General features: G+C 37.8%; 1 protein-coding gene across 1 annotated transcript; it reads right to left on the minus strand.

Moving 5' to 3' along the window:
• Positions 1-1,264: 1,264 nt before the first annotated feature.
• Positions 1,265-27,618, minus strand: OSTM1 (osteoclastogenesis associated transmembrane protein 1). Its single transcript, XM_081094982.1, has 6 exons — positions 27,133-27,618; positions 17,361-17,475; positions 9,808-9,905; positions 7,392-7,559; positions 4,997-5,162; positions 1,265-3,362 (listed from the first exon to the last, which is right to left on the minus strand). The coding sequence occupies exons 1-6, from the start codon at positions 27,532-27,534 to the stop codon at positions 3,307-3,309; spliced, it is 1,005 nt and encodes a 334-aa protein (XP_080951108.1). The 5' UTR covers positions 27,535-27,618; the 3' UTR covers positions 1,265-3,306.

A 27,618-nucleotide genomic window follows, 5' to 3' on the forward strand; every position in this document is an offset into this window, starting at 1 on the left:
TGGAATATAATGAACATAAACTGATGAATAAAAATAGATCCAGACAGAGAATCATCGAACTAGCTGTCAAACCTCAGAGGGAAGGCAGGTGGGGGTGGGGGTAAGATATCAACCAAAGGACTTGTATGCATGCATAGAAGCATTACCAATGGACACAGACACTGGGGGGGGGGGGGGGGGGAGGGGGGGGGCATGTGCTGGGGGGTGGGAATGGCTGGGGAGAGGTCAATAGGGGTAAAATAATATTGTAATAGCTATGTACAGGCCAGGGCGGGGGGAGTACTTGAAATATCAGGGGACCACTCTGTAAACTGTATGATTGTCTAACCACTATGTTGTACACCTGAAACTAATACAGACTAATATGGAATGTGAAAAAATAAAAAATAAATATAAATAAATAAATATAAATAAATAAAGTGCTACATAGGTTACTACTATATTTTTGCATTCACAATTCATTGCTGGTGATGCCTATTATTTACCTGTAGTTGGGTCAGAAATGCAACCCAACTTCAATGTTGTTCTGGGAAAACATTTCATTTTATAAGGAGTACTAGAGGCCCGCTGCATGAAGAGATTCGTGCAATAGGCCTTCCTTCCCCTGGCTGCCGGCACCAGTTTTCCCGGCACCCGGGACCCAGGCCTTCGCTCTGGCCACAGCAGAGAAGCCAAGCCTCTTCAGTCTTCAGTCGTCTTCTTCAGTCTGCAGTCTTCGCTCAGGCCAGAGCCTTCAGTATTCGCTCTGCACCTGCATAAGCAAATTAACTCCCATCTTTGTTGGGTTAATTTGCATACTCATCCTGATTGGCTGGTGGGCGTAGCAGAGTGATGCCAATTTGCATGTTTCTCTTTTATTAGTGTAGATATTACAGTAAAAAGTAGAGCTCATCCATAAAACATTACAAAATACTGGTTCCACCTGGCCAGTGTGGCTCAATGGTTGAGCATCTTTTCATGTACCAAGAGGTCCCAGTTCTCCCAGTCAAGGCACATGCCTGGGTTTCAGCCTCAATCCCTAGCAAGGGGGGTGCAGGAAGCAGCCAATCGATTTTGATGTTTCTCTCATTAATGTTTCTCTCTCTCCCTCTCCCTTCCTCTCTCTCTAAAATCAATAAAAAGGTATTTTTTAAAACAATCAAAATACTGGTCCCATTGGAAGTAATATTTACCAACTATGCCCTGGTGTTATTTATTGATTTAGAGTTACACTTTAAGGTAGCGGATGCTATTCCTACTTCTCAAATCCAACAACAACACAAAGTCCAAAAGTACATTTTTATTTGCAGCAAAATTATAAGATAGATGGTACTTTAAAGTAGATATTTAAACTCAATACCTGAAAAACTGAAATATGATGTTTAATTACAGCTCAAATTTTAAAAAGGATATTAAAACAATCAAATATGGCACTGCAATTTCCTTAAGCTACTTTGTTTATTTCAAAGTGTCAAAAAAACTAAAGATGTTCTTGTACACACAAATGCTATGTGTCTAAGAATTCAGAACTATGCAAAGAATTTTTCAATGACTAAAAAATGAAATATTTACACACTTTAGTATAGTACTTAATACATCTCTTTCTGATGTAACTTCTAAAGAGCAATGACTCAACCAGAAAAATAGTAAAGGCTGCCTTTTCTTTTTTAAAGTGCTTATTAGCAAACATTTCCAAAAGCGATGGTTTTTAGAAATACATAATATTCAAAAGTGCTCCGAATCACTACTTATAGAATCGAATATGCCATTCTGTACCTTTGCACATGTAAACTGGTTTATCTGCATTATGAAAGATTGCTTTCATTGGCCCTCAACTATATGCTTCAAATCATAATAGTGCTATTAGTATCAGCAGCGGGAACAGTAACAACAGAACAAACCCAGCACATTTTTAATGAATCACAGCAGACTAGACAGTTACAGCTTGTGGATATGTTACATATCCAAGAATGAGCCTTTTCTTTTCCTCTGCCTATACGGTAAACATTTAAAAACAAAAACACCTTCTTGTCTCTTATAGAGTATTTTACAGTACACAAAGATATTCAAATTCTTGTAACATTTAACCAAACTCATTTTAATACAAAGCCTGTTTCCACCAAGTAACTAGGAATTAACAAATTAAATACCTAACACTAAAAACCTGAGGGGAAAAATTGTAAACAACTCAGAAATGAAGCTTTTTAAAAAAGACAGAAACATTCCAAATAGGATGTTTTCTGAGAGTGAAGTATTTGACTTCATATCAATCATATCACTTTTATCTGATTTAAATAATTTAGAAAAAAATAAGCATCATCTTAACTGCTTTCTGTATCAGCTCATTCTGACTCATGCCCCTAGTATAAACCATTTAGTGGTCCTATTGTGAGCATCCCCATAGGTCCCTGTCTATTGTCTGAATCTTACGCTTCTTTTTACTCCTCCTGTATCTCCCTTCCAAAAATCCCCAAATATCCTAAGAAAATCTCCATTAAAAAGTCACAATTTAAATACAGTGTGATAATGCTACATTTGACTTAAAGTAGTAATAAATTATAAATTGCCAAACAACTTAATGTAATTCACAATGCAAAATCCCTGGTATAAAAAGAATCCATCTTGCCCTGAATATAATAAAGCAGTCCAATGATTTCAAATTACTTATGAAATAAAGGCAAAAATAAGGTGTAAAATAGTATTTATAAAAGTCAAGTAAGAAACCAGTTACCATAAATCTTTTTACAAAGATAAATGTAATGGGTCTTTCCACTTTTAAAAATTGTTAGGGAGGTCTATAATTAGTGGTTTCAAAAATGACTTTAAGAAAACTAGAGACTGAATTACTTATTATTTATAACATGACATATTTAATATATAAGTAACAATAATACTGCCATGGTAATGTAAATTAATCTTTGGATCTGCTACTTTTTGGCAAGTATATTTCTTTTTCAAAGTCTTTGCTATAACTGATTAATTTTTAAATGTCGGTTTTCAAAAACTTTGCTACTTGAGATATTGTTAATAAGATACCAGAAGTCACAAATAGTAATATGCCTACAAAATAAAACAAAGATTGTCCTTGCATATTTTGTTATTATAATAAATAGACTTTAAAATAGACAACATTGCTATGCCTGTAAATTAAAAATACCCAAAACCTTTAAAAGGGGGTGGAAAAGGAAAGAAAAACCAAAAATTCTTATTTTTTAAAATAAATCAGAAGTCCTTAAATTTCTTAAGAACTTTATCTTCTTTTGGACCAAGCTGTATCTTTCACCATTCATCCAAGGGATATGATGTTAATTCTCCATTTCGTAGGTTTCAGTTTGAATTTTCTTGAAAGTTTGCAAAGCTGGTACTGGACTTGAGACGTTTGGCTATATAAATCAAAAGTATTAACTTAAACTTAATTGTCTAAATATGATTATTCATTATTTTAATGTAAACTATAGTATTTTTTTAAAAATATAGTACTCATCTATTAATTCTATATTTGAATCAGAATAGGTTCAATCTTCTAAGAATTAAAACCTAAGTCTATTTTTTTCTATCGAACTCAAAAAACATAACTTTGTTAGAAGCAGTACCAAGTATAAAAGATATAATTTATATCATATTGAACATCACAATCTTAAATATGTAATATAGGTGAAAGTACTCACAAATGGAAGTGCTATAAAGTATAATAAAATTACATATTCAAAAGGCTAAGTTAGAAATCCAAATATAAATTTCTCTTAAAAGAATTCAGTTCAGCCGTGGCCGGTTTGGCTCAGTAGTTGATTGAGAGAGTCAGCACAAAGGGGCGAGGGTTAAATTTTCAGTCAAGGGCATGTACCTCGGTTGCAGGTTCGATCCCCAGCCCTAGTGGGGGCACCTGCGGGAGGCAACCAATTGATGTCTCTCACCTCCATGCTCTCGCTCTCTCTCTCTCTCCTTCCTCCTTCCCTCCCTACCCCCCTCCCTCCATTCCACTCTCTCTAAAAATTAATAGGAAAAAATGTCCTCGGGTGAGGATTAAAAAAAAAATACTTCAGTTCTTAGGCACAGACAATAGTATGGAGATTACCAGAGGGAAAGGGGGACAGGGGGTGGTAGAATAGTGTATAGAGGAGGGGAAGGCCTAACTTCTTCCTCCAAAAAACATTTTCTTTTTATAAACTAAAATTACTAAAAGAGAAGCTTTTACTTTCATTCTGAAAATAAACAAGCATCTCAAGAAACTTAGAGGCATTTTCCTTCAGCTAAATGGGAATCTTCTCATTAGTGCTTTTTCTGCTCTGCCCTATCTGATGGGAACAAAGGAAAGGTATTAATTTGTATCGAGCACATGCTATATGTCAAGTAATGTTCTTGCAACTGCAATTTCAATTTGTTCAGAAATAAACTGTGTGTAAGCTATCGTTTATCCTTGCCAGCTGCACTTCAGGTGCTTCTGCCATGGCTCCAGTGGGCCTAAGAGCTGTTTCTATCTCCCCACTGTGGCCATTTCAGGTCTTCAACATCTTTGTTGCTTATTTCTCCGCTGCTGCCAACCTATTCCAGGAAATCTAGCTTTTTCAGTTAAAGCATCTGAAAGATACTGTATGTTGGCACTTATAAATTTCTTATACATCTCTTTCATTAGTAAGCATAATTGTGAAACTGGAAGTAAAGAATTGTCTAAGGCTAATAAACTTTGAGTTCTCAGAGTATATATCATTTTTAAAGCAGGCCTAAATTTTTATTTTTATTTTTAAAATATATATTTATTGATTTCAGAGAGGAAAGGACAGGGAGAGAGAGAAACATCAACAATGAGAGAGAATAATTTACTGGCTGCCTCCTGCATGCCCCCTACTGGGGATCAAACACACAACCTGGGCGTGTGTCCTGATTGGGAATCAAGCCGGGGCCACTTGGTTCATAGGTCAAATGCTCAACCACTGAGCCATGCTGGCCAGGCCAGGCCTAAATTTTTAAAATACAGTTTTTTAACTAAATAAATGAACAATTATAAAAAGACACTTACGTAGAATGAGTTTTCGTTTCTTTTGTTCTGAGTGAAGAAAGCTACTAAGGTAGAAGACCACAGGTAGGAAAAGGATGAACACAGAAACAGCAATTACAGGCACAGTATCACTGCAAGGGACCGAACAATTGAAAGTTCGACTCCAAAGTTTTCGAGTAATGTTCATCTGGAAAAATAACAAATAATATTACTCTCTTTTATATTTAGTTTGTCTTCAATTTCATACAATTATTTTGTTAATAACTAAACACTTAGAATTTAGACTAAATATACATGGTAAAATAAATCTATGGATCGTTGAGTACAATATCTTTTGCCAGGAAATAAGGTGGTTCACAATTAGTCATTGTATAAATTTATATCCATACAAAAATTTCATATTCTAAATTCATAATGTTAACCTTTATGTCCAAAATAATGTCCTAATGTCCAAATAATGTTGACCTTTCACAGAGTTGACACAGAGAACTTGTGTCAATAAGAATATAGTAAGACCATGCTGCATCCATTAAAAAAGATTTAAAAGGGTAACTATATGATGTGATGGATGTATAAATTAACTCGACTGTGGGAATCCTTTCACAGTGTATACATGTCAAATCATCATGTTATACATTTTAATTATATTATAATTTTGTCAATTATACCCTAATAAAATGTGGGGAATGGAGCGGGGAGAGACTCACAAATTTTTTTTTCCTGTTACATATGTAATCTCTAATCTAGTTGCGATATTTTTAGATGAAAATAAAAATATCAACTTTATAGGGCTTCTCTGTTTATGAAATGCCTAATATTTTATCTGAGATATATGAAAGGCCCATACTCATGGCAAATATATTTAAGTACATAATACCCAATGAGTCGTGGAAACTTTCTTAGACAATATTAGTATCTTATTTAGTAGAATATAATAGATACAAGTTAAGGGCAGCAATATCTTACTTTCGCTGAGCTCTTGATTTCTGTCAGTCTGATAATACAAGGAAATTATCAAATTTAATATAGAAAACTGTTCTTCTCTGGATTTTGTTTACTTGAGGTATAGTTTACAAATAATACATTGTATGTTTACTGTAAGTTTTGCTTATTGCAAGAAGGATGTTCTAAAATAGGTGGTCATGTTGATTTCTTGTGTATTTCCACTTATGTCACAGAACCAATATTCATTTTTCTTCTTTATTTTAAAAACAATGAAATAGACTATTGTTTTAAAAACATATATTTATTACTTATTGAGAGTCTACAAGAAACCAGGTACTGCCCTAGCCAGTTTTGCTCAGTGGATAGAGCATCGGCCTATGGGACTGAAGGGTCCTGGGTTCGATTTGGTCAAGGGCACATGCCTGGGTTGCAGGCTCGATCCCCAGTAGGGAGGATGCAGGAGGCAGCAATCAATGATTCTCTCTCATCACTGATGTTTCTATCTCTCTTTCCCTCTCCTTTCCTCTCTGAAATCAATAAAAATATATATTAAAAAAAAAAAAGGAAAGAAATCAGGTACTATTCTAGACATTGGTAATAAAGCAGTAAAAAAAACCCACAAAAATCCCCAGGGTGCATCTATTTGAAATGCTTTTTGCCATCCTGAATATTATTGATCCACTATAGTTAACTCTGGGCTGCTATGATAATTCATATTCATCATTCTCAACCATTAAGCTTATCAATTTTGACCCTGAGTTCTCTATGTTTAGCCAGTAATTACTCACTTTCCTCTAAGCCTCAATACTCAGACATCATATTCCCATAAAAAGGCATGATCGCCATCTCGTGGTGCCCCATGAAAAGGCAGGCTATACAATGGAGAAAAAGCTTTTTTGTTGACCATTCATTCCATCGATACATATTACTAAGGGCCTGTTATATGCCAGATCCTGTTCTAAATACTAAACAGAAAACAAAAAGGGGCATGAGGTCCTTTTATCCTCATGTGGCTTATACTTTAGTGGGGGAAGACAGACTGTAAATAAGTAAACAAAGAAAATTTTCAGGTAGTAATAGATATAAAGAAATAAAGCAATGGGATAGGAAGTAATTGAGGAATGGCTTCAGAAACACATGACAGCAAAACTTCTTGAATCAGCAACACATGAATAAGAAACTGAAATGTAAATACATAACAAAGCCCACACAACTCAGAAAATGATACAAATTATCAAACTTAAAAAAATCAAAATGTACCAAAGTATCAACTCAGTTAAGAAGACCTGATTGATTTCCATTTTAGTTTGACAGATAAGGATATTCTAAAACTTTACTACTTTATAATTAGTTATTTCTGGTTGAAGACAAAATATGAAGATTCCAATATACCTCTGAAAGGTGTAATAATACTGAAGGCATATTCAACAACACTGTAAAATATGTATCTTATTAGAAGCAAAGTACTTACTGCATCTTCCACATCAATGCATAAATGTGTTCCAGGTTCAGCCTTATTCTCATGTTCATTCCTTTTTTGCATTTCACTGTACATACTACTCAGAGTTTTGTACGCATTGCGACAGTTTTTGCATACTTCTGAATAATTTCTTAACTGCAGAAGACTGTGTATGCTCTCCTAAAATGTCAAAGGCACATATAATAGATACAATAAACATTACATCTCTTTAGTGTAAACTATCTGCCCTCCTAGAAAACAGGAAATAACAGAGTATGGTAAGTGCTGAGCGATGATGTTGGGCAGGTCACTAAGTCGCTCTGAGCCTCGGTTTTATCATCTGCAATGGAGGACTACACTACCTGTATTATAGGTCCCAAGGATTAGAAACCTGGCATGTAAAGCACATAGCAACATATTTTGGCACTTTCCAGTTACCTCTAAATTCTGAAAACTACTACACTACCCTCTGTTAACTGAGGACAACAAAAATTTCCTAAATTGTCTTACCATTTTACATATTTGCTCTTATGTATCCTACTTTCACCGCATAAATCAAATATGAGCTTGTCTATGTTGACTTCAACAGACAGGACTTTATTAATGGGAAAGGAAAAGTAACTAAAACTACATCCCACATGATCCTCTTACCCCAAGGTTTGTAATCCAGGCCTTTCTACTCAACAAAAAGGAACTAACACCAAAGAATTCTTTAACCTAAAATGAAGGTAATGGATATAACATATAGGATAGTATGTTAGTGAATCTCAGTCTTTTTTACTGAGGACTAATGCTGTGTTTTCTAAAGAGTCAGTTCACTTTATTCTTCCCCTCGTGGCCTGGAGAAATGCTATGTTAACTGAATATCAGAATGAAAGAGAAAGGAATAATAAGAGGATTTAACATGATATAGCCCCCACATTAGCCTCACCATCTATTTGACAGAGAAACTAAGACTCTAGCTCTGTCACAAGAAATGGCCCATTGCCTCTTTTTCACAGAACAACTGTGCATTTAGCTAAAAGCGTTCAATCAAAAATTGAGCACAGACCCTTGATAGGAGAGTGTAATTTAGGCATTTATATTAAAATTTTAACTTGTATACACACATATAAACCAAACCAATGGACATGGACAACAGGGGGATGGGAGCATGAGTGTGCGAGGGGGAGAGGTTGGGGATTAATGGGGGGGATGAGGACACATTTGTAATACCTTAACTAATAAAATAAAATAAAAAAATAAATAAAAATAAAAAATTTTAAATGCACATATATTTTAACACAGCAATAAAAACCACTATGATACTAAAAGAAATCATAAGAGAATTTTAAAAAATAATCTCAAAGTGGGAAAAGGCCTTCTAGTGTGACACAAAATCTGCAAACCATTAAATATTTTTATAAATCTAACATAAAAATTAAAATTTATTCATAACAAAAAGAAAAGCACAATAAAAAGACAAAAAACAAACTAGGAAAAATATTTGCAACTAACATTCCAGGAGAAATGCTAATTTCCCTAAAATGCATTCATCAGAATACTAATCTCTTAAAGTAAAGAGTTTCTGGGTAAATAGGTTTAATATACAAAAATTACAATTTAGAGTTTTACAACACACATTACTCCACTATAATTATAAAGTCCTATAGTAAACTATTTCCCAACCTTATTAGTACAAAGGCTATCTACTAACATCCTTCAGAACACAGTTTTTATTATTGTCAGGAAAATTCATAGTTCTGTGTTATCATGAGGAAATCATACATATCTATATCCTAAATATGTTCACATCTACTTGTGGGGATTATTTACTTGTTAAGGGAGTTTCAAAACTATAATTTTGTCAGAGTTCCAATCTCATCCTCACCACCACCAAGGAGGTTCCAATACCAACATTCAGAGATCAGAGTTGGACAAACTGAAAACCACTGGGGTAGGTTTCTTGAAGGCTACCTTTTGTATTATTAATTCAATACTCAAAGTTACCTACTAAACAGTGCCTTTTTAAGTAGGTAAAATATATGTAAGTGAATACTGACGCAAAGAATAAGCTTCCTATAAACACACAGAATCATATGCATTGTAAAATGCCATACTGCACAAAGGCAAAGTAAATTACTGTCCGACAGAACATTACGTTTACTAGTAAGTTAAACAAGCACACGTCTCAGTTAATGTGTTCATGTTCAGTATCTCACTGAGTCCTCACTACAAAATACTTGAAGGTAGGCTGGGTAGATCTTGCTATCCCTGAGGTACAAAAAAGAAAACTAAAATTTCTGTGATTTGCCTAAGGGCTAGTAATGGAAAAATTCAGCAGACATCCAGGTCCGCTAACTTCTCTACATTATGTGTATAGATTAATGCCATAAGAGTTGGAATTATTTTTTATTCATTTTAATTTCAAGTATCAGATATAAAATACCTGAAGGTTATGCTCAAAGCAGGTCAAGGTGTTATTAAATTGATTGAGGAAGTTTAACGTGCTAATTGATAATTCTTCACTTTTGTTCGTTAAACAATCTGTCAAAAAAAAACACAAAAAAGTATATTAATATATCTCAAGCAACAATTACATATTGCCATTTCTCTCCCTCAAGCTACCATCTTCTGTTTCACACTATAGTAATTCTTTATTTAAACAAGCTTGAAGTGTTCCATATAAGGGAATTTCCCACATACATAAAGTTTACCCCTTTTAGTTTCCAAAAGTTATTTTTTATATCATAACCATTTTCATGAAAATCTTAAAATAATCACATATTCTCCTTGCTTTATAAAAATAATATACCAATCAATTTTTGTCGGCACGTCTTAATCATGAACATCAGTTATCAAATGTTTCCTTAGTAGGATTTAGTGCTGTTTAGGTATAAGACTATTTATCCTGCATTATTTTTTCCTAAATTCATCTGCTTTTTTATCCTTTTCTGTATCGAATTGAGTAGGTCTGTGTCTCATCATCACTAGTGGGTCATTTGTTGCATCTAACAGGGTAACATTTTTTCATATGCCCTTTGGGAGACCAGAGAAACAAGCTGGTGGGAATTTTGCCTGAAATACTGATAAAGAGGCTTCAAGTATGGTAAAGCATGGGGGAGAAAAAACAGAACTGTTTACACGTCTTAGAAAATCTCACATAAATGATATTCCTCTGCAACTTGCTTCCCTTGCTTAGCATTAGCTCCAGTTCATTCCTTTTCACTGTTCTCTATGTTGAATGTAGCCCAATTTACCTATTCTCCCTTCTTCAAGAAACCCATTCTCTATCCTCACTTTGTTGTTACCTCTCCGTGTTCTCAGTTTACCCTCTCGTCTGGTAGGTTCAAGTGCCTAGCTTCACATCCTAGAACTCATGGTCAGCAGTTTCAATCTCACCCTCCTAGAATCCTGATCCTCTTTGTGTTCCACATACAAACGTTTTCAACCCTGGACAGACTCCATTTACCTTCTTTTCTCCAATTCTGGTTGTAGAATATTATTTTAGAAAATTCTAAAGTTAGAGTAAACGAACTCAATTCTAATTCACAAAACAATCCTTATAGATGCCCTACCAATTACTCTACAAAGGATGTTCCCAATGTTTTCTACTCTGTAGCAATCAACCCGACTCTTGTCCCCCTTAATTTCAACTGGTAGCTGTATTATATACCCCCGCAGGGCCACCTATTATGATAGCTCGCAACTGGGAATGGAGGGACAGAATAGCAGGCTATTGCAATTATCCAAGAGAAAGGTGGCAATGCAAATGAAAAGAATTCAATGGATAACAGAGACTGAGTAGGCAGTGAAGGGGACCAGGCTATGCCACCTCAAAATAAGCCTCTATAGCATATGGATTATTTTGAGCTAAACGCCATTGAGAACCAGCAGATGCAGGAAAACTCCAAAAGCAGGGCACAAGTTTTCATTTTGTAAGTATTTATGAAGGAAATTTCCATTTGCAAAGATGTTTGCCTATCATGTAAAAGGAAGAAGAGGACTCAACAACTCTTACCAATGGAGAGGCACTAACTTCAATCTCTGTGACGAGCCTTACTATACAACCCTTGTTTACCATACCTTTCCTGGTCATCCTCCCCTAACTTGTCTTCTCCACCCAGAAGCCCCAAGTCCCTTTTCTTTCATTAGCCTACGATGGCATATAAACCCAAATTCTAACCATCCCTTTGGGTTACTCATCATTGGGAGCTCCCATGTATACAAGTGCAACACATATGTTAAAAACTTCTGCTTGTTTTCTCTTGTTAACCTGTCTTTGGCCAGTCTAATTTGCAGAGTCTCACCCAGAAAACCTAAAACAGAGGAAAAGATTTTTTTCTTCCATACAATAGACACTAGGATATGACACACTATGAGATATGCATGTAGTATGGTAAACAACAATCATTACAATGAAAGCTAACATTAACTAAGTACTTGTGCTATGCTTGTGCTTTAAACACTTTTTTTCCCATTTCATTCTTACAACAATCTCATGAGGCAAGAACTATCATTATCTCCATTTTCTAAATAAGGAACTGGGGCTTAGAGGAATTAAGGAAGTTGCCCAAAGTCACAAAACTGTTAAGTGAAAACGAAATTTCTACTGTCTGATTCCTGAGCCTGCACCTTCAAACACTAAAAAAATAACTAAATATTTACAGATAAATTCTAACCATTAAAGTTCAATACTCAGAGTCAAAAAACACTTGCCACATTCCTCCCTCCACTGCCCATAGATGTCTTACACGATGCAGAGATTCGTTCACTACCAAATGATCAGTGTTGGTGCCTGAGATACAAACCTAAACCTGGTGAATGGGGCAGCAATAGCAATTAAGACTTCTTTGTGCAAATTTTAAAAAGACATCCTCTCTGGGTAAACTAATAACCAAAAAACAAACAAACAACAACAACAAAAAACCCCACCAACCACTCCTGCTTCCAGGGGCTGAGCTGGAACTGGGCCCCATTCCCTCCTCACACAATCCCCTAGGTACATGGGTTGGTCTGCACCTTGTGTGTACATAAGACCCTGCTAGTGAACCTATTTCTACAGTCTTTCCTTCTCTCAACTCATGCACCTGTCTATATTCCCTGCAGCCTTTTCTTCTCAAGAATGTGAGTTCCTTTCTAATTGTTCACATTATCATTTAAAAAGCTGAAGGATCACTTCATAAATTAGCAAATAACCAGAGAAACAAAGTGGCACACTGGGGAATCATACATCAAATTAGTAAGGCATTGAAATATAAAATATACCTTCTAGAGTAGACCCTCAACTAAGTATCTTCTTAATTATGCCACATTTTCTTTACTATTTAAAACCTGTACTCCATCTGTCAGCTTTCAAAAAGTTCACATACTGAATTCTTTAAAATAGATATAACATAAGCCTCCCCGCCTTAATCCTGATTTAACATCATCACAAAGTTGCCTTGAATCATTTTAAGCATGAGGCAGAGTACATATAAATAAAAAGAAACACAATAACAATATGCAAAATATTAGTATATTGGGCAAACAAGATTGAACAGGTTTTCCTATGCAGGGAATACAATTGCATCCATGGCAATCTGTGTTATAATAAGCCATGTCATGGAAACTGACATACATAATATAGGGGTAGATGAGTGATGTGTGTCCATCCCTGTGTTGCCTACAAAAGTAGTACATGAATAATTGAGAGCAATGCTTTCATTTCTTCCATACAAAGTATGTAAAATTTCTTTATAAAAAATTTGTAGAATTATAAAAGGCAAACAAAAGAAAAAACTGATTTATAAAGGAAGCTTCTCTGAACAACAAATTAATCTCTTCTATTTCACTGACAGCCATTCCTTTTCCCTTAAAATAACTGGGACATTAAATTAAAAGTTAGTTATATAGACTGGACATCTTGTTATATACTGTATTAATACAGTACCATCAAATTTTTCAGTGATCATTAAACAGTGGCATTATACAGCATAAAGAAATTCATTTATATAATGAGGCTAAAAATGTCTTCATTATTAAGAGCCCTGACTTTCTAATTTAAAATAAAGGAACTCCAGTAAAATGCCTTTATCCTTTTATAGGAACTGGGAACATGAAGTTATAAACAGTAAGAGGCTATATATTTTAAAAATTATTAAGTTAAGGAATATTGATGATAATAAAGCTTCCTATAAGCACTAAATGAAGTGGTCATTATGAATTTTCCTCATCTCAGATAATCAATGCAGCCTCATCAAGGTCACATTAGCACAGCTTCTTTCTCAGTGAGGGCTGAAGCATCAGCTCAAAAGGTATTCTTAAGGGTGTTAACAATTCAAGTTAAGACCTTCATGGAAACCTACTGAATTATCATAACAGGAATTATACATCTTTTGTAAAGTATTTGGCATCTAATAGGAATTTGTATAAAGTATCTGCTGTTTTTCAAAACTAGTTTTATAGAGAAAATAGAGACAATCACCAATTTCTGAAAAATAGGGCAAGCTTCAGAAAATATGGTATAAACTAACGGAACTTTGTACCTGGACAACATAAGTTTAATAAGTATGAAAACTAAGACATTTTAAATTATAAGATACAAATGAGTGAGTCTAGTGCTTAGTATATTACCATATAGATAAAATATGGGAAAAAGGGGTTCTGGTTAATTGACCTTCAGGTTAACCATTAAATTTTATTATTGATTTGTAAGGAATCAAGATATAATAAGTGAAGGGTATCAGAACATATACCTTTCTAAAATATACCTCTTTGCCATAAGAATTATTTTGAGCTGAAGGCACTTGAAACAGCAGATGCCGAGAGCAGCTTTTTGTGATTCCCCTTATCTGCCTAAAGACAGATCCTCCAAAAGAAACTCAATTGTCATAAATCCCTTCCCTGGGAGTTTGATCAACTAGGGAAGATTGACACTTATCACTGGAATAGAAATCAATGGAAGAGAATCGAGTCCAGAAATAAACCCTGACATACAGTCAACTGTGAGCTGAATACATAAAAACAGAGTCAACTGTGATTGCCAGGGGTTGGGGATGGGAAAAATGGAGATGCTGGTCAAAGGATACAAGCTTCCAATTATGAGAAAGTTCTGGGAATCTGATGTAGTAATTATAGTTAACAATACTGGATTAAGTACTTGAAAGTTGCTAAGAGACTAAATCTTAAATGTTCTCACCACAAAAAAGAAACGGTAATCATAATCATTTACAACATATAAGTGTATCAAATCAACACATTATATACCTTAAACTTACACAATGTTACATGTCAATTATATCTAAATAAAGTTGAAAAAGAGAAAAACCAAAGAACGAAAACACTTAACCATAAAACAATTCATGGTCTCATCAAATCTGGTTGTTCTGCTAGTTATTCAACTGTCACATGCAGAAGACAACCAAGAAGCATCTCAATAACAAAATTATCCTTATGTCCACAATGCACTTCTGTTAACAGCTTCAAAGTTCTGCACAGGAGAATTAGTTGATATATTTTCTTTATTTCTTAGCAATCATTCTCCACAAGAACTAGTTTCCATGTTATTTGTAATGCGAATTGAAAGAGTTGAGCCCTTTCTGGTATACACTGAGTAGTCAGATTATTATGACCACCTGACGTTTGTAGGCAAATCAGCTTTCGCACTGAAGTTGCTAGAGGGCCAGACCATTATAAATAGGGAAGCAGGTTGTTTACCACGACAGTAGGAGATATGGGTAAACAACGCGATTTAACAGCCTTTGAACATGGTATAGATAGATAGATAGATAGATAGATAGATAGATAGATAGATATAGATAGATACAGATTATTATGACCACCTGACGTTTGTAGGCAAATTAGCCGTATACAGCGTTGTATGGGATATGGAAGCCAAAGACCTGTTCGAACACCTTTGCTGTCTGCAGTTACCAAGATAAAATGTCTCCAATTCGCACAGGAACACAAAGATTGGACAATTGAGCACTGGAAAAAAGTCATGTGATCTGATGAATCACGTTTCCAGTTGCATCATGCAGATGGCAGAGTGAGAATTTGGCAGGAACAGCATGAAAGCATGCACCCCACATGCATGAGTACAACCCTTCATGCTGGTGGGGGCAGTGCTATGGTTTGGGGCATGTTTTCCTGGCATGATTTGGGCCCTTTAGTTTGTGTGGAACAACGTCTGAATAGCACAAGATACCTAAGTATCGTTGCTGATCAAGTTCATCCTATCACGTTGATGGCGTATCCCAATGGAGATGGCTTTTTCCAACAAGACAATGCGCCATGCCACAGTGCTCGTATTGTGCAGGAGTGCTTTCAAGAACATGAGGGAGACTTTACCTTGCTTAGGTAACCCCCACAATCACCAGATCTCAATCCAATTGAGCATTTGTGGGACAAAGTTAAAGAAGCCATCAGGCAGCTGGTTCCACAACCATCAAATCTCACAGAACTGGACAGTGCTATTCATCAGGCATGGTGTCAGATTCCTCGCATCACCTTTCAACATCTCGTGGAGTCAATGCCAAGAAGAATCGCTGCAGTATTGAAGGCAAAAGGTGGCCCAACAAAGTATTGATGGGGTGGTCATAATAATCTGGCCACTCAGTGTATATAGAAACATCCTCACAAATGAAGATTTTATAAATACAAATTTCCCTTACAAAATGTTACTTCTACTATTTTCAGAACTTCTCCTATTTCTCAAAATAATTAGCTCAAATTAATCCTTATGCCAAAGGGGCATATTTTGGGGTGGCATAATCTGGTCTTTTATAGTCATATTTTGGGGTAGTATATTTTGGTCTCCTACAATACAAAATGATAACATCCTAGAAAAACTCCTGATTGGGCACAATTTGTTTAAAATTATAGTGTGATATGATTGCCTTCTTCCATTTCAATAAAAGAGTAAATATCCCTTGTATTCTCTTACATATTTCTTTTTAAATCATTTTTCAATTATAGTTGACATAAATTATATTACTTTCAGGTGTTCACCCCAATGATTAGACATTATATAATGTACTAAGTGATTGATCAACCTGATAAATCTCATACCCATCTAGCACGATTCATAGTTTTTAGAATATTACTGACTATATTCCCTATGCTGTACTTTACATCCCAATGACTATTCTGTAACAACCAATTTGTTCTTCTTAATCCCTTCACCTTTTTCACCCATCTTCTCCAACTCCCTTCCCATCTGGCAGCTGTTAAAATGTTCTCTGTATCTATGAATCTGTTTCTGTTCTGCTTCTTCATTTATTTTGTGTTTTTTAGATTCATTTGTTAATAAATATGTATTTATTGCCATTTTATTGTTCATATTTTAATATACTTTATTTTTTTTCTTCTTCTTAAAGAAGACCCTTTAACATTTCATATAATACCTGGTTTTATGGTGATGAACTCCAGCTTTTCTTTGTTGGGTTATTCTTTTACATATTTCTATAGGCAAATGATTTCATAAGCAATGACTACGTATGTAAGAAATGGGTTTTCTTTTACATGCAAAGGTAAAGAGAAGACTTTAGCATCTTTCAGTAATATCATAATTATTACTAAACAGTTAACATTTCTTGAACATTAACTATGTGTCAGGTACTGAGTTAAGCACTTCAAACAAATGATCTCATTTAATCCTCAAGACAATGGTATAATGTAGGTTCCATTATTATCATCAATTTAAAGATAAGGAAACTGAAATCCCAAGAGGCAAAGTTACATGCCCAAGGTCTGGCAGCTAGTATGTTATGGCTAATAAGTGCTAACGTTTAGAATCAAACCCAGATCTCTTCTGACTGCAAAGCTCATGCTGGTAACTGCTACTTTTCTGCCTTTCAGTATGTGCCCAGTGGTTCCCACTAATAAACCCTGATGCCAATCACAGTTCATTAAACATAGTAATAAGAAGTATTCCATAGTTCAAAAATTTCAAGGTTCATTAAAATCTGACTCTATACTATTGAATCATAACTGCAACGTGAACATGAAAGAATTACTTACTTGCACAATTTGCCTTATGCCATGTGGAATTAAAGAACTCAGACAGAATCACAACTATTTGCATTCTATCTGCCATTAAGAGACTTCTGGCACAACTATGACTTTCTGAAGTATTCTGTAACAAAAAAGAAAAGAAAAATACAATGTGAATATTTTTAAGAGCTTCCCATACAACTTGAGACAAAAAAGAAAAAACCTTTTAAAATAATTAAAATATTTATTCTAAGCATTTTAACATTTTATTTGATATATTCAAGTAATGTCATTAATAACAACAATTATAATAAAACAGTAGCAGCTAACATTTGTTGATACCAGGTTCATTTGCAAGGGAAGAAAATATTTTTTAAGTGTCTGCTTCTATAGCAGGGGTGGGCAAACTTTTTGACTCGAGGGCCACAATGGGTTCTTAAACTGGACCGGAGGGCCAGAACAAAAGCATGGATGGAGTGTTTGTGTGAACTAATATAAATTCAAAGGAAACATCATTACATAAAAGGGAACGGCCTTTTTTTTAAAGTTTTATTCATTTCAAACGGGCCGGATCTGGCCCGCGGGCCGTAATTTGCCCACGACTGTTCTATAGTGTTATCTCTCAATTTAGGGCCAAATTGCATGCATGTCATATTTCTTAACTTTTTGTGCATGGGAAAAAATTCTGGAAAGTTGTTCACAAAATGTAGCAATGGTTATGTGGGCATAATGGAAATATGCTGATTTTTATTTTTTTGTCTCTTTCACACGGTCTAAATTTTTCTACAATGAACATATATTATTTACATAATTTTTTTTTACTCTGGTGGATAAATTATCACAAAACATTTAGTTTCATCTTCTAGGTAATTTTTTGTTCAAAATCTTATAATCCACAAGAAAATGTGACACATCCAGTTTGTACCCAAAGTTTGTACCCAGATAAAAAAATATGCTTTTGCCGTAACCGGTTTGGCTCAGTGGATAGAGCGACGGCCTGCGGACTGGAAGGTCCCAGGTTTGTTTCCGGTCAAGGGCGGGCACATCCCCGGTGGGAGGTGTGCAGGAGGCAGCTGATCGATGTTTCTCTCTCACTGATGTTTCTAACTCTCTCACTTCCTCTCTGTAAAAAAATCAATAAAATATATTTGAAAAACAAACAAACATGCTTTCTTCCCACAAATCACTTTAATAATAAAATTCATGCTATGCAAATAAGTCCAAGTTCCTAAATTATTTGATCCTTTTATATTCTCCTTCCCTTTTGGGAAGGGACTAAGTCCTGATGACACTTCATTTTTTCAAAGTTAATGAACTCCTAGTACTTACTAAGCACTATAAGAATCCTGGTGTTTTGAGGATACAAAGTACTAGGGAATGCCATCAGCACTGGGCTTCAAGAAACTCCCCAGATGCATAAAGATAAAGAATTAAATAGTGTGATGAGTAATAAAAGAACAAAACTGAAAGCTCTAGAGAAGAATTAATTGACCACGTGGGGTGAGAAAAGAGGGAAGGACTTAAGGGCAGAATTCTTGCTTTGTTGTGTGTGTTTTTTTTCTTGTTTTTTTTTTTATTTATTTATGAAATCTTTATTGTTCAGATTATTACATTTGTTCCTCTTTTTCCCCCCCATAACTCCCCTCCACCCAGTTCCCACCCCACCCTCCTCCCTCACTCCCCACCCACTGTCCTCATCCATAGGTGCACGATTTTTGTCCAGTCTCTTCCCGAATCCCCCACACCCTTTCCCCCCCGCAAGAATAGTCAGTCCACTCCCTTTCTGTGCCCCTGATTCTATTATAATCACCAGTTCATTCTGTTCATCAGATTATTCACTTGATTTTCAGATTCACTTGTTGATAGATGTGTATTTGTTTTTTAAAATTTGTATCTTTACCTTTTTCTTCTTCTTCCTCTTCTTAAAGGATACCTTTCAGCATTTTGTATAATACTGGTTTAGTGGGATGAACTCCTTTAGCTTTTCCTTATCTGTGAAGCTCTTTATCTGGCCTTCAATTCTGAATGATAGCTTTGCTGGATAAAGTAATCTTGGTTGTAGGTTCTTGGCATTCATCACTTTGAATATTTCTTGCCACTCCCTTCTGGCCTGCAAAGTTTCTGTTGAGAAATCAGCTGACATTCATATGGGTACTCCCTTGTAGGTGACCGAGTTTCTTTCTCTTGCTGCTTTTAAGATTCTCTCTTTGTCTTTTGCTCTTGGCATTTTAATTATGATGTGTCTTGGTGTGGTCCTCTTTGGATTCCTTTTGTTTGGGGTTCTCTGCGCTTCCTGGACCTGTAAGTCTATTTCTTTCACCAGGTGGGGGAAGTTTTCTGTCATTATTTCTTTAAATAGGTTTTCAATATCTTGCTCTCTCTCTTCTTCTGGCACCCCTATAATTTGGATGTTGGTGCGCTTGAAGCTGTTCCAGAGGCTCCTTACACTATCTTCGTATTTTTGGATTCTTTTTTCATTTTGCTTTTCCTGTTGGGTGTTTTTGCTTCTTCGTATTTCAAATCATTGACTTGATTCTTGCAATCCTTTAGTCTGCTGTTGGGAGTCTGTATAATATTCTTTATTTCAGTCAGTGTATGCTTAATTTCTAGTTGGTTCTTTATCAAAACATCGAGGGTCTCATTAGATTTCTTGTAGATCTCATTAAGTTTATCGGCAGTTTCTAGAAAATTATTGAAAGACCTTAAAAGTGTGGTTTTGAACTCTATATCCAGTAGTTTTCCTCCATTTCTGTCATTTGTGTCCTTTTTCTTTGTCTCCGCATTTTTTATGCTTTCCTGTGTTGATATAGTGGTTTTCTATGCTAAGTGTCCTCTAGGGCCCAGTGGTTCAGCCTCTCCAATTACCTGAGGAGGACACTCTTGGTGCACCCCCTTGTGGTCTCTGTGCACAGTCTTGTTGTAGTTAAGCCTTGATTGTTGTAGGTATCACTGGGAGGAATTGGCCTCCAGGCCAATTGGCTGTGAGAATCAGCTGTGTCTGCAGTGGGAGAACTTCTGTGCTGGAGACACCCCTCTGGGGCAAGACTTGCTTCAATGGGGCTTTGGTGCTCACTGAGTCTGCCCCCTGAATGTGTCCTTTATGGTTCCACGGAGCTGCAAACTGGATGGTCCCACTCTGACCTCTGGGCTTCCTGGCTCCTGGATCTCTAGGGAGGTGTTAATCTAGCCTTTGCCTGAGGGTTATCCAGCAAAAGCCTCCCTGCAGGGCTTGGGCGGGGCAGGTCCCACGGGATCAACAGGGTGGGGCTAGCAGTTATGGCTGTTCTCAGTCTTGCCCTCAGAGGCTTTGCTTCTCAATGTCCCCGTAATTGCTGCAAGCCCCTCGGAGAGAAAGCTGCCCTCAAGTTCCGACCGCTGCCAGACAGTCCCACTTCTCCCGTATGAGTCTGAGTCCCTAGAGACTCGCCTGGAACTGGAGCTCAGAGCCTGAGACTCCCTCCTGATTGAAAACGACAACCGCATCCTCAGCCGCCAGCCCGCTCTGCATGCACCTCCGCACCTTAGTATTTTACTTCCGCACTGCGCCTCCTCTGAGTCTCGGTATGCTTTTCTCTTTCCTTCTAGTTGTAGAATTTCCAGCGTCTTTTAGTTGTATTTTTGAAGTGGTTGTTCGAGGCAGCAAACTCCAGTGTTTACCTATGCCGCCATCTTGGTTTTCTCCCAGAATTCTTGCTTTGAAATCCTATATAACAAAAGCCTAATTTGCTAAGTGTCCAACTGTCCAACCATTTGACCAGTCGATATGACGTGCACTGACCACCAGGGGCAGATGCTCCAACCAGTAGATTAGCTTGCTGCTGGGGTCTGGTGGATAGGACTGGGCGAGATGAGCGGGACATGCCCTGGAGCCCTCCTGTGGTCCCTCCCCAGCCCTGATTGTGCACCCATGGGGTCCCTCGGCCTGGCCTGCACCCTCTCGCAATCCAAGACCCCTCAGGGGATGTTGGAGAGCTGGTTTTGGCCTGATCCCCACAGGCCAGGCTGAGGGACCCCACTGGTGCATCAATCCATGCACCAGGCCTCTAGTATGTAAGGTTTATTTTAGTATGGTTACCCTCTCTGAGGCTTAGTTTTGCCCTCTCATTAAAAGATACATCCAAATAAATGCTTGCTTTTAAAATAATGAATTAAAGAAAGCACTTTAAAAGCTCCTTTCTTGAAATTGCTTTCAGAGCAATATCAGCCATAGAAGAAAACTCCTATAATCATTTAAATATTACAACATAGCCTAAGGAGTCAGACAAGTCTCAGTCACTAGCTGACAATCTTGAACAGCTGAGGTAACCTCTCAAAGGTTCACTTTCATAATCATGAGTCTTATATAACATACATTCATCACTTGACACCTAGTAAGTAACTGATATACACTTTCTCACCTACCTACCTTGCTGCCAACTTGAAATGTTCTAGGTGGGTATAGTTGACTAAGTGTAATCAGTTACATGAGTTGAAGCTTCATAAGCAGACAACTGGCTATTTAAAAAATCAATGCAGCCTTAGCTGGTTTGGCTCAGTGAATAGAGCGTCAGCCCCTGGGCTTAAGGGTCTCAGGTTAGATTCTGGTCACGGGCACATAACTTGGTTGCAGGCTCAATCCCTGGCCCTGGTTGGGACTTGTGTGGGAAGCAACCAATCAATGTATCTCTCTCACATTGATGTTTCTATCTCTCCCACTCCCTTCCACTCTCTCTAAAAATCAATGGAAAAATTTCCTTGGGTGAGGATTAATAACAACAAAAAAATTAATATAGCCATGTTGGTGTGGCTCAGTGGTTGAGTGTGGACCCATGAACCAGGAGGTCAAGGTTTGATTCAGGGTTAGGGCATATGCCCAGGGTTGCGGGCCCTATCCCCAGTAGGGGGCACACAGGAGGCAGTTGATCAATGATTCTCTCATCATTGATGTTTCTCTCTCTGAAACCAAAACATATTTTTTTTAAATCCATACAACTCAGTCTGTATAAGGGGTCAATGTGTGGGATAGTTCAGTTGAGGAAGACATCATTGTAGTTGGGTGAAATTAGGAAGTGAGATTTGAACTAAGCCCTATACTGAGAAAGGGAAGAGGATTCTAAATCAGGAGAATAAAATGATCAATGGGTGAAAACGGAATGATTACATGGTATTCAGGAAGTATTCAGTAGGCTAATATAGCTAAATGGAGTGTACTGTGAAAGTAGAGGCAGCAAAGGGTCAATTTAGGGCAAGAGTCTTGAGGGTCAAGAGATTCAGAGAAATCTTAAAAAAATTTTGAGGACAGTGACATGAAAAGCAGAGTTTGGAGAACACAGGTCTCTAGGTTATAATATGTAGGGTGAGGAGGCAGAGAACATTTCCATAGTTCAGATATGATGAAAAGATGGTGGCAAGCATGGAAATGGAAGGGAAGTGATGAATAATCCTAAGTACATCATTAATGATGTAATGGTTCTCAATGCTCCAAATGCATGACTTACTTAATCCTTATAACAACTCTATGTAGTAGTATCCTTCTGAATTCAAACCCAGCCTCTTCCACTACATGGTTTGGATAAGTTACATAATCACTCTAAGGCTGTTTCTTAAACCTTAATATCCATCTATATATGCCTAGGTTCCTCATCTGAACAGAAGTTCCTTTGGGAAGAAAACTTTGTATTATATCTTTGTATTCCCAACATCTAGTAAGTGAGCAAAAAACACTGGCCCTTGGTTTATATTTAAAATTATTAAAACTCAAATACTCATAACCACTTAGCAGAACCCTAACCACAATAAACGCAACCATCCATTTTCATCATGCCCGTTTGGCAAAAAGTATACAACCAAGCAGATCATTTGCACAATAAATCCATAATCCCAAACTGCACTCCACACATGCATTATCTCCACTTATATGTATCAAAAACACCTCAGAAGCAACATTTTCAAAATCAAGTTCATATCTCCACCACCACCACCAACAACAAACAGGTTCCTCTCTCCATTTGGGTAAATAGCAACCCTACTCACTAAGCAACTCGTATAAAAACACTGGAAATCATAATTTCCTTTCTTTCACTCTCCATATTCAATTAACTACTAAGTCTTGTCAATTTTATCTCCTACATCTATCCATTTTTTCCCATTACAATGGCCCACATGTAGTCTAGCCACCATCGTTTCTCTTATCACTGCAAGAGTCTCTTCATTTCCCCACACCAACTCTTCCTCTACCTTCCCAGTCTGTTCCTCCATTCCCCTCATATAGCCTGCCAGAATGGTCTTTTAAAGTACAAATCTGATCATGTCATTCTGCAGAATTAAATCTTTCACTAACATTGCACTGCTTTAAAATCAAAGTCTAAAACCCTTAACATACCCTACCAGGCCCACATGACCAGGAACCTGCCTATTTCTTCAGGCTCAGCTCACTAGTCTCCTCATGGCTCACAGAGCTTTGAGTTCTTTCTAGTCCTCAAACACAGCAGACTCCCATCTCAGTCTTCACATCTGCCATTTCTTTATATGTATACCTTCTCTCCTGAGCCACATCCTCTCAAATTTTAGGTGTCAGATTTGTCACTGACCACTCTATCTTCCCTCCGCCCTAGTGAAGATCAGCACCTTGTTATGTGCTTTGGTATCATCTGAGGTTTTTTCCTGCACAACACTTATCACACTTGAGCTAAGTAATTACTTGTATAATAAAATGTTTGTCAGTTTTCCCTATCAGACCACAAGCTCTGCTCATTCACAGCTACATCCCTAGTAACTACCACTAGCCAGCACTCAATTTTTTGACTGAATACATAAGCAGCATTACACTTTCTGATCTCTAATGAAAGACACATTATTATGTTATGCTATGTTCCAATTTTGTCTATATTCCTAAGAATCTATTTATTAATCTACACTAAAAGTATGTTGAACACTTCTAGGTACACACCCCCAATCACTAGCACCTTCATAAATAATTGTACATATCTGTATGTCTATCTATATAAATTTTAAACAAACCAAGTAGAATAAGATAGAGTTTAGTAATTCAGAATATGTGGGGCCAAAGTATCCTGGCAACCACTCTGATGATATTGATCAGCTCAGTGAAACCACATTCCTATCGGTTTAAACTAAAAGAAGTATGACTCTAAAGAAGGAGGAACCAATCAGTTCTACACTCAGATTTCTACAAATCACTGTATTCTTTACCTTAAGATAACACTGTATGTGATCCTGTCCCAGTAATTCCAAGAGGAAGTAAAAAGAAAATAGAATTCTCATCAGATAATTCTATTACGATTAAATGAATTAACTTGCTGTACCACAGAAACAGCTTGCTAATTTCTCCTTTGATTATTTCATTGTTATACTCCCCTCCTCCCTCAATTAAGCCATGGACATAGATTCACTCTAAATAGATGTGAAAGGCCCTAGCCAGTTTGGCTCAGTGGATGAGAGTGTCAGCATGCGGACTGTAAGGGTCCCAGGTTCGATTCAGGGCAAGGGCACATGCCCAAGTTGCGGGCTCAATCCCCAGTAGGAGGTATGCAGGAGGCAACCGACCAATGATTCTCTCTCATCATTGATGTTTCTATCTCTCTCCCTCTCCCTCTCCCTTCCACTCTGAAATCAATAAAAAAAATATTATTTTTAAAAAGTAGCATGTGTTTACTGATTAAACTGATTTAAATGAAAGAAGTCTATCTGAGTATAAGAAAATATATTACTCTTGAGAAAAAATCTCCCATGCTCACAAAGAACAACTGATTCCTTCAAATTCACTCCTAAGAAACTCAAACATTATCCCATATGTACCTTACTGCACATGATGGTTCAATTCTCAAACCAACCCAAAAAAGCCTACTGAATCCATGAAGTACCTCAGAACCACAGAAATCATACTTTTGAACTAATATACCACATCCAGCTCTGAGGAAAGGAGGGAAAAGAGAAAAGTCTAGAATGAGTTGGAGAGGAAATGCAGATTGGGGAAAGGATTTTCTGCCTTTTTTTTTTTTTTTTAAATCTCTTTACCCTCTTCCTTTCACACAAGGGTGAGGCGAGCCAGGTGCCCAGGTCACTGGTAGAATCTGAGAGGCACGAAGGATAAGGAAGTGCTCGGCACGTCCACACTGGGAAGGGGAATTCATGCAGAAATATGTACAGATTGTGTGATGCCCCTAATACTGTACTAGAGTTTGCAGTAATTATTTAACCGCTTCTTAATTCCACAGTATCTACATAAATGAAAAAAGCTTTGCTGCCTCAAAAGACCACGCTTTGCATCATGATCACAGTCATTCTGGCCATAAAACTCACCTTTGCTCAAAACAGAATATGATGCCATATAATACCCTATTAACAGGGACAAGTCTTGGGGACTTTATTTTTAAATCATAGTGAGATGTACACATATATATATATATCCCCCTTGCCATACCCAATAGAAGAATGCCTGAAAAATACTGCATGTAAACCTAAATTTATTTAAACTACTTTGAAAACTGGCTCTTTACAGAAAGATTGACCACAGGGGTTAATGCAATAAATCCCCTCTTTATATATAAAAAAAATAGATTTATGTTAAGTGATATCAGGATGACTTAAAACAAGATGTAACTATATACAAGTCTGTATTTTCCCAAACCAACTATGATTTATGAAGTAATTCCAACCACATTTTCATGAGATTACTTGTGCTCTCAACACCAGGGAAACTTCCCCACTCCACAACCCCAGTTACTCATGGATTTCCTTTACAAGGCATATCCGGCCCCCACCTCGTGACTCCTTCCAGCCTTGACAGGCTAATCCTTTCCTACTCTAGACCCTATAAGGTTCCTAGGAACAGGAAGGTATCGTCTGTGTCTTTTTGTTGTTGTTATTCATCCTGACGCGAGGACATTTTTTCCATTGATTCTCACAGAGAGTGGGAGGGAGGGAGGAGGGGCGAGAGAGAGAGACATCGATGGTTGCCTCCTGTGCACGCCTCGACCTCAGGCCTGATCGGGCCTGCAACCCAGGTACATGCCCTTGACGGGGACTCGGATCCTTGGGTCGGCGGAACAAGGCTCTAACCACCGAGCCAAACAAGCCAGGGCTTTCTCTTTTTTAAGTCCTTTACAGCACCCACCCACATGACCAGAAAAGCTCTACGGGTACCAAGAATAGGAGGTAAATTTACCGTTTTCTAAAATTTTAGCTCCCATTTACTAAGAACAATTACTATGTGCCAATAGTCTACGAGTTCTTTTTATCCCCATCTTACAGATGAGAAAACAAGCACAGAGAATGCAACTTGCGGGGAGTATAGGGCTAATAAGAGGAGAAAACTAAGACTCTAAAATAATACAAGGACAAACTTCTATAAAGTGTGTGTGTGTGGGGGGGGGGGGTGTCTGAACATTTCTGGCTACAAACTTCAAGCTCCTAACCCCTACAGCTTCCCCACTCCACCTAGGATTTCAGCGGAGGCGGGGTCCTTCCTGGGGACTCCAGGTGGAAATGGGAAGTTTGGGGAAGGGAGGAAAGGAGGGGAAGGAAAGGAAAAGGCTAGCCGCGAGGGTGAGGTCATAGCTATCTGTACACAGTAGGTACCAAGAGGATGCCCGACAGCAGCTACGAAGGCAAACATTCAAGCCCCAAGCCCTAAAACACCATCCGCTTTTCTGATGCTCAAACTCTCCAGTCCTAGTCCAACCCCTTTTCCTTACAGATGGAGGAACTGAGCCCCGCCCCCCAACCCCCCAGTTAACCTCATCACGCCCCCCGTCCCCAACCCTCCCGCCAGAGGTTCCGGGTGTGCTCCTCTACCCACCCCCACGGCGCGGCTGATGTTGTCCATCTTGCTGGCGACCTGTTGGAAGAGGGGGTAGCAGGTCTGGCAGAGGCGCACCGGCCGGGCGCCGCGCACCAGACACCCCGTCAGCTCCGCGCTGCTGTTGGCGAAGTCCAGCAGCAGGTCCCGGCACTCGGGATCCAGATCTGGCAGGTCCGGGGGCAGGGACTGTGGCCCTAGCCTTCCTCCCCGCAGCAGGGTCAGAGACAAGTCCTCCACCTCCAGCAACTGCTGCTCCGACAGCAGGTCGTACGGGACCCGGTGGGGGCTGCCGTCCACGGCGAGTGTGCCCAGAGCCAGCCCCGACCACAGCAGCTGCACCAGCAGCAGCCCCGGCAGCAGCCACGAACTCCGCCGCGGAACCGTCGCGTCGGGATCCATCGCGAGGCTCCCACACCCCAGGGCGCTCACCGCCGCCTCTCCACTCCGAGCCGGCGCCGCCGACCGCCGCTGCTTCCGGTTTCC

The sequence above is a fragment of the Myotis nattereri genome, assembly GCF_964212035.1.
Source record: "Myotis nattereri genome assembly, chromosome: 6".
In the NCBI taxonomy this organism is placed as follows: domain Eukaryota; kingdom Metazoa; phylum Chordata; class Mammalia; order Chiroptera; family Vespertilionidae; genus Myotis; species Myotis nattereri.

Coding starts and splice junctions, on each gene's coding strand:
- OSTM1 (XM_081094982.1), bottom strand. CDS start 27,534: ATGGATCCCGACGCGACGGTTCCGCGGCGGAGTTCGTGGCTGCTGCCG. Junction 7,560..9,807: donor GCTTTGAGCATAACCTTCAG/GTATTTTATATC, acceptor TTGACATTTTAG/GAGAGCATACACAGTCTTCT. Junction 5,163..7,391: donor GCATTGATGTGGAAGATGCA/GTAAGTACTTTG, acceptor TTATTTTTCCAG/ATGAACATTACTCGAAAACT.